Below are 8184 nucleotides of genomic sequence, written 5' to 3'. Positions count from 1 at the left end.
CAGAAGAGTGAGAACATGCAGTTTTTCTCTTTCTGAGCCTGGCTTATTTACCACAATACCCTCCCAGCTTGTTCATATTGCCTTGAATGAAAGGATTTCATTCCTTTTCATGGCGGCATAGTATTTCATCTGTGTGTGTGTGTGTGTGTAAAAGTATAATGTGGATGAGGTTGCCATAAACATGGGGCCACACTTACCTTTATTACATACTGATCTCCCTTCCTTGAATATGAAGTGGGATTGCTGGATCATATGACAGTTTTGTTTTTCGTTTATTTTTGTTTATTATCCATACTGATTTTCATAATGGCCGTACTGACTTACACTCCCACTGCAGTGCAGTACCCTTGCCAGCATTTGTGGTTTGTTTGTGATGACAGCCGTTCTAACCAGGGTGAGGTATAGCTCTCGGTGGCTGTGACCTGCAGTTCCCTGATGGTTAGCGAGGTCGAGCACACTGGCCGTTCGTAGTCTTCTTTTGGAAGCTGACTCAGTTTCCAAGGTGGAGTGTCAAGGAGAGTAGTTGTAATTTCTGTGGTAACAAGGAAAGGCATTCCAGAGGAGGAACAAGGTACTTCAGTCTCATTGTATTCACACACTGTATCCCATAAACACGCACAATTATTGTGTCAATTAAAAAATAATTTGTAAGAGGTTTTTGTCTTAGGGTGTGTGTACTTGCCAGAGAGAAAGAGACAGAGACAGTGAGAGGGAAGGTGAGAAATCACCTTCCAGAAGGGATGGCCATGTCACAACCCCTTCTCCTCCGTTCTCCTCCCGGGATCTTGGGCACGCATGCACACACACCCAGTGTGATTTTCAAGCCACCGGGTCCAGGACGTGAACCGAAGTCAGCCATGTGGGAGTCGAGCAATGTAACTGCTATGCCATCTGCTGGCCCCAAAAATTCATTTTTCAAAAGGAGGAATGAAGAGCTCCATCTTGTATAAGAAATCCCTCAGATTGAGAGAGGTGAAGGATGTTGGAACACCCCAGAAGTAGGTGCGCCGTAACCCGATAATGCCCAGGCTTATCGCCCTACAGCTGAGCCGGGCACTAGCAGGTCTCTTACATGCATGGTTGTGCTGCATCTTGAAGGTCATGGAGGAGCTCGTGAGACGGGACTCTGGCTCAGGTGGTTTCAGTTCCCTGGTGTCAGCAGTTCTAGAAAAGCAGACTCTCTCTGCGACAGCAATTTGGCGGCTGCTGCTGGAGGCTCAGGAGACGAGGACCTGCCCGTTGAACCTGCTCATGGAGGAAGTGCAGAGGGAGCCTGGCGCTGATGTTTTCTTCCGGGCAGGTGGGTTAGCCGACCTCTGTCATGGTGTCGCCCCTAGAGATAATCGTCAGTTTCCCCAGAAAATGGAACGCTTCCTCTTCTCCCATGTGGCCATCCACATGCCTCCTGTTAAAAGTAGGGGCTGGCAGTTTTGTTCGAGGGCACAGGATGTTCGTAAACTTGTTTTTTAACACATAGCGATAGTTGTAAGTTGATGTGCATTATTACCCACCAGGGCCGGTGCTGTTTTCACCATCCCCGGTCCCAGATAGGAGCTAGGTGAAATGTGTTGCTGGTAGGGTTACTAATGAGTTTCTGATCCTGCTTTCTTGCTTTCAGTGACCACCCCAGAAAGTGCGGCCTTAGAAACAATCCTGAGGCATAACAAATTGATCACAGAAGCCATTCAACAGGGGACTGAGCTCAAAGGGTTTACCTCCGAGGAAGAGCGCCTGGCAGAGACTGTGAAAGAGGTGTGGTGGGGATAGGAGCACACCAGTGCTGGTGCAGCACGGTGCCTGGGACTGTGTTGTTAAGGGAGGAATTCGGGGGATGCGTGCCTAGCCCCATGCTGAGCTAATACTTTCTGACATTCGTGCACTTTCAATGCCTCAACACGTGAGTGACAGGGGATCTCATCACACTTTACAGACAGAGCTTAGGCTCCCAGGGGGTAAGTTACATGTCTAGGATGCTCCAGCAGGTAAGAGACAAGGGCAGGATTTGAAGGCAGGTTCAGAGCACTCCGACCTAAGTTGATTCCACTGTCCACACCCAGGTGAATCTCCAGGGGAACCATGATCCTGTTCTCTAACGTGTTCTAAGAAGCAGCTTCTCAGATGAAGGAAAGTCAGACTGGTCTTCTCGTGTGTTCTATTCTGACTTCTCAAAGGAGCCAAGATAAACACAGATAGAACAAAGCTTCTGCCCATATGGGGTAGCTGTAGTGCCAGCTCATTTTCTGTAAGGCTTCTCACAATGTGGCCAGCATCCCAGAACAACCAGGTGGGGATTGGGGGGATTCATGGCTGTCCAGCCCAGAATCGTGCATCCTGTGGGATGGGGGTGATTAATAATGAAAATAAAATTAAACCTCAGCCTTACTGTAGTGCCTGCTTACTCCAGGTAAGCACAGAAGGTGTGCGGAAGGACTGGTTTCTGACTCTCCAGCCAGGTGGCAGCCCTAGCCCAGTCTGACTCTCAGACGGAAAAGAGATGGAACACATTTCCGTGGGGCTTCAGAGGGAAGACTCTTCTGCTAGACTCTCCAGACGCCACCTACTTCAGACACGGTTCTCCTGCAGTTGATCAGTTTTAGCCTCACTAATTAGTCTCATGCCTGCCTCCAGGGACATCAGGTTTATTTAGATAGACTTGAAAAGAGCAGAAATAAAATATCTTCCAAAATGAAAATTCCATGTGGCCATCTGTGGATGGTTTAGCTTTATTTTCTCAGTGTACCGGCTCTTTCTGCTGATGGCTCTAACATTCTAAAAGAGGATGGCTTTGAAATAATGTTCTTGGCCTCTTTAAAGCCCCTATTTGAACCTTCTTAAAACGCTGAGTTTCTTTATGAAAGAAAATGATGGTTAAAAGGGTACATCTAAGTATCTAAAAATGTGAAGCCACTGATCATGCAGAATTACTTCCAGACATTGAGACACTATATGCTATGAAAAGTTATCCTCATCTTAAAGGCAGAAACACCACCAACGAAATTCTCTAGCTTCCTAGGCTTTAATACTAGTTTCTCAGAAGAGATTTCTCGTAGGAAATGCTTACTAGCAGGACTAGCAGATGGTGTAATGGTTATGTCATTGGACCCCCACATAGTTGACTGCAGTTCGAGTCCTGGACCCTGTGGCTTAAAGCTCATGTTGGGCATGTGTGCATGCGTGCCCAGGATCCCAAGAGGAGAATGGAGGAGAAGGGATTGCAGCATGGCCATCTCCTCCAGGAACTGATTTCCCACTTTCTGTCTCTCTGTCTTTCTGGCAAGTGCATGTACCCTATAGCAAAAATCTCTCTTAAAAATAAGAGAAAAGAAAAGAAAATGCTTACTAGCTTCCCCACTTGTGCTTTCTTAATATTTTCACATTTTTCTTGTTGTGTGATTCCTTTTCCTGTGTTTTGGAAAACAGGGCTCTCCATTATGTTCATCACAAAGGTATAAGCTACTTATAGATGGAGTAGTGCCTTTCTGGAATTTGTTTGTTTTTTTAAGTTGAAAACCATGGAGCTCAGACATTAACCTCAGACCTTTGTCTCATGGTATTCATTTAGATTCTGAACATTTCCTCAGAAACCACCAGCCTGGAAGCTTCCCTGAGAGCAGTCCTGAGCAGAGCCATGGAAAGATCAGTGTCGGCCACTGAGATATGTCACCTCCTGTGCAGTGTCCACAGGGCTTTCCCAGGGCTACGGCCTGTCATGCAGGAGTTAGCAAATATCGGTAAGAGACGGTGGACTAAGGGCCCTGTCTAGTCCCCACGTTGTTTCGTTAGTGAAGAAAAATGTGGTAGTTTGTTTAAGAGTCCGTCGTTACTTTATTTATTCATCTTATACGATCTCGGTACCCCTAGGAAGTCACGAGACTTAGCTGTAAAGTGATGTTCTTTGTGTTTATACCGACATTTCCTCAGAGTCGTTCTGGGCACCCAAGTAGTCCTCCAGGCTCCTCTCAGAAGTGTGTTAAAAAAGCTAAAAGGCAAAGTAGAAGCAGAGACTTCCCAGAGCCATGAGATTTCTCTGCTCCGCAGGTTTAGTCACTAAGGAAAATGGAGAGAAAGAAATGTGGAAGGTGAGCAATAAACTTCACCTTGAAGCCAGCGACAAAGGAGAAAAGGCAGCCGAGCCTGCCAAAGACGACTGCCAGTCTGGGGAGCACGGCGAGCGAGGAGAGTCTGGGTCCTTGCCAGGGCCGCCAGAGAAAGAGACTTCTGCCTCCCCAGACTCTGCCAAGAAGAGCTTCGTCTGCAAGGCCTGTGACAAGAGCTTCCACTTCTACTGCCGCCTCAAGGTGCACATGAAGCGCTGCCGGGCGGCCAAGAGCAAACAGGTGCAGTGCAAGGAGTGCAGCGAGACCAAGGACTCTAAGAAAGAGCTGGAGAGGCATCAGCTGGAGGCCCACGGTGCAGGCGGAGAGCCGGACGCCCCCAAGAAGAAGAAGAAGAGGCTTCCGGTGACCTGTGACCTCTGCGGAAGAGAGTTTGCTCATGCTTCAGGTACATTCAGGAACACCGCATAGTGGGGAGAGGGTATTGCAGCCCAGCTCCTCTGGTCGTGAGCAGCGAGGAGTGTGGATGGGCTTGGAAAATAGAGCAGGTTCCTATTTTGAGAAGAACATGGGCTTTGGGATCAGCTCTCTGAGCTTTGCTTTCCTCAGCTATTAAATCGACACTCTGATACCACTTCCTTTGTGGATTGTTATGAAAATGTAAGGTAACAGATAAACACCTGGTGCATAACCAGCTATTGTGTTTTGAAATTTGCCAAGGGGCACATGAACTTGGGAGAGAGAGGGCGGAGGAGGAGCACCCGCAGCAGGGCAGGGTCACACCACAGTCCCTTCGTTCCACCATCCTTGGACTGGGCACGCATATGCACTTGGTGTGTTTTCAAGCCACCAGGACCAGGATCCAAACTACACAGTTAGCCATGTTGGATCTGGCTTCCTCAACCACTAGGCCATGGGGCTAGCCCACTAAGCAGCTGTTAAATACCTAGTTCTTAGCTTTCCATGCACCACTTATTTCTTGCTAACGAACAAGAGTCACAGAACCGGCGGATGTGTGGTCAGCGTTGCTTTCTCTTGCCCCAGATATTGGCTAAACCTAAGGAAACATACTTGTTTCCCTATCTCTGAGTGACTGAGTCTTTAAGAGAGCGAGAGCACAAGGAAGATAACTCATAATCACGTTGAGCCCAGTCCAGCCAGGAGTGAGGCCGCAGTGACTCGCGAGTGCTGGTTGGGGGCAGATGAGCAGCGTGGCCCAGTGAGGGTGGAAGCCAGTGTGGCTGGCATGCTGTGGGTCACGCTGTGCTTCCCCTGGAGGCCTGACTGGGTCGCGGTGTTCTGATCCGGAACACCGACTGCTCATGTCTCTCCCGGTCCTCGTACGGCTTCCCTAGGCATGCAGTACCACAAACTGACAGAGCACTTTGACGAGAAGCCTTTCTCCTGTGAAGAGTGTGGGGCCAAGTTCGCAGCCAATTCTACCCTGAAGAACCACCTGCGCCTTCACACCGGGGACCGCCCATTCATGTGCAAGCACTGCCTCATGACCTTCACGCAGGCCTCTGCCCTGGCCTACCACACCAAGAAGAAGCACTCAGAAGGTAAGGGTGACTCTTCACCTCTCTGGCTAACTTCCCCTGCAGGAGGCCTGCATCCTCATTTGGAATTAGGTCTGATAGATATCTCCAGTTGAAACAAAAATCAAACCCAGAATCTCTAGGCCCACAGATGAGTAGGAAGACATACATGCACAGGCGTGTCAAATGCTCTCTGCGTTGAGTTTTTGAGGGGAGGCTGGCCAGCGTCGTGGTGTGACTTTACAGTTTGCGTGAAGCCAGGACTTCTTTGAGCTTTGAGGTGGAGTCACACATGAGAAGGCCCATAGCGGAGCCCTGTGGCAGTGCTGCCGATGACTCAGCTGGAATTCCTGTGCCCGGAGTGTACCGTCTGAGGGAGAGGGGAGGCCGGTCAGCACGCGTGGACAGCTGGGCACTACGAGTAGAGCCAGGGTGATGCTGGAGCAGGAAGTAGGGGCTTCTAGTCCGGCCAGAGGCAAAGAGGAGTGTTGTCAGGGAAGGCTTCTTGCAGGAGTCTGCATCACTGGACATTAGTGTTTAAGTGATAATGTCGTCATGGTCTCACCTGTATTGTCACAGTGGCTGTCTAACTGGTCTCCCTGCACTCGGCATGTCCTTCCGTACTTCAGAAACCAAACCACATCAGTCCCTTGTCTGCTCAGAACTCTGCAATGGCCTTCGTCTCTCTCCTATAAAACTGAAAGTCCTTGTGGCCTGCAGGCCCTCCGAGGCGAAGTCCTGAGTCCTCTCTGGCGTTGTCTCTGATTGTTTCCCTTCACTTGCTCTGTTCAGCCCCGTTTTGCCTCCTTGCCAGGCTCAGAGCTGCCAGGCACTTGCTCTAGGACCCTCGTCCTTGCCGTTCCCTTTGCCTGGGACACTCCCTCCAGACACCTCCATGCTTCATTTCTTCACTCACACCTCACCTTTTCCATGCGTCCTTTCCCGACCACCCTGTGTCAGATCTCAGCATCCTCCCTCCAGTTTCCATATCATTTTTCTCCATTGTGCTCATTCCATGACATGGTATGTATACTTGATTTATTTCCTTTATAGTTAGTTTCCTCCTGTTAGAATGCAAGCTTTGAGAAGGTAGAGTTCTTAAGTCTTCCCTTTTCTTCCCACCGCCGTATCCGTGGACCTTGGACTAGTACCTGGCAATAGTGGGCCCTCAGCAAACACCTGTCAGCACAGGGATCGCTTGAGCGCTGTCCCAGCTGTAGGGTATCATAAACAGGCAGGCAGTGATCTCCTGGGACCAACGCTCCAGTGGGTGAGACGGACAGCAAACAAGTAAATGCGGGGTGTGAGTTCAGCTAGTAGCCTCGCTGTGTAGACAAAGCAGGGTCATCAGAGTGGCGCAGTGCTGGGGCATTCGAGCTTGGCGAGTGCATTGGAGCAGAGACCTGCGTGCAGGCAGAGGCGGAGCCAATGGGAGACCGAGGTCTAGAAGAACAGGCGTGCAGAGCACCGCCCCCAGGAGAGGGCACCGCCCCCAGGAGAGGGCACCGCCCCCAGGAGAGGGCACCGCCCCCAGGAGAGGGCACCGCCCCCAAGAGAGGGCACCGCCCCCAGGAGTGGGCATTACCTGCTTAGGGAAGGACAAGAGCCAGGCAGGGAAGTCCCAGTGTCAGGAGACAAGGCCAGAGAGGCCGCCCAAGGTAAGATCTTCTACAATCTTACAAGCCAAAGTGCAGGCTTTTTGCTTGAAGCACATGAGTGCTTCAAGAAGTTCGTGGGAAACAACTTAAAGTACTAGTTTATTTTTGGTGCACAAAATGGATTTTGAAACCCATGCCGGTTTTTTGTAATATGCGTTTTCCCATGAGCTTTGGAGGCTCCCCCACGAATGAAGCATGTTAGTTCCTGTGCTGCTGGACACGCAGTCACAGACAGCGCTTAAAGCACCACATGTGTGTTGTCTTGTTATTCTGGTGTTACAAGTACAAAATGGGTCTCGTGAGGCTCAAATCGAGGTTTTGCCAGAGCTGTGTTCCTCCTGGGGGTTCTAGCAGCCCGTCTTCCCAGCTTCTAGAGGTTGCCTGCATTGGTTGACTCCTGGCCATGCCACTGCAGCCTCTGCCTCTGTTACCACGTTTCCTTTGACTGCCCCGCCCTCTTACAAGGACCCTTTTGACTACATTTGGCCCACCTGGGTGACCCAGGAAACTTCCCATCACAAGAGCCTTAACTCAGCCACGTCGGCAGAGTCCCTTTGCCACTGCGAGGTCACATTTTCACAGGTTTCCGGGATTAGGACGTGGGGCATCTTTAGGGGCCATTATTGTGCATACCATGGGAGCCTTAGAGTTTTGAGCAGAAGAGTGACAGGATCTGGTTTTCATCTTTGTAAGCTGATTCTAGCCACTGTGGACACTAAGTTACAGTGCATCATGTCACTCCATGTAAAACCTAGAGCTTGTGGTAGAACAGGAGGCAGGAGGTTGCTGCACCAGCACGGTGCCGAGGCAATAGGTTCCGGTCAAAGTTGTGTTACTGAGGTGGTAAAAATGTTCAGGTTTCAGGATAAGTATTTGAAAGTGGAAGTGACTGGACTCATGATGGTTTGGTGGCAGAACGTAAGGGACAGAGAC

General features: G+C 50.0%; 1 protein-coding gene across 2 annotated transcripts in view; it reads left to right on the top strand.

Annotated features, from left to right (window-relative positions):
- The window catches only part of ZBTB40 (zinc finger and BTB domain containing 40), a 92213-nt gene that overhangs the window by 71241 nt on the left and 12788 nt on the right, over nucleotides 1-8184 (top strand). For both annotated transcript variants that reach the window (XM_006145165.3, XM_006145164.3), the window contains exons 8-12: nucleotides 1099-1300; nucleotides 1619-1752; nucleotides 3563-3731; nucleotides 4039-4503; nucleotides 5411-5617. In XM_006145165.3, coding sequence (XP_006145227.1) covers nucleotides 1099-1300; nucleotides 1619-1752; nucleotides 3563-3731; nucleotides 4039-4503; nucleotides 5411-5617 — 1177 coding nt within the window. The remainder of the gene's footprint in view (nucleotides 1-1098; nucleotides 1301-1618; nucleotides 1753-3562; nucleotides 3732-4038; nucleotides 4504-5410; nucleotides 5618-8184) is intronic.

Source organism: Tupaia chinensis, unplaced genomic scaffold (assembly GCF_000334495.1).
Source record: "Tupaia chinensis unplaced genomic scaffold, TupChi_1.0 Scaffold000146_1, whole genome shotgun sequence".
In the NCBI taxonomy this organism is placed as follows: domain Eukaryota; kingdom Metazoa; phylum Chordata; class Mammalia; order Scandentia; family Tupaiidae; genus Tupaia; species Tupaia belangeri.
The sequence above is the reverse complement of the archived record's forward strand: the minus strand, read 5'-3'. Positions and strand labels throughout refer to the sequence as shown.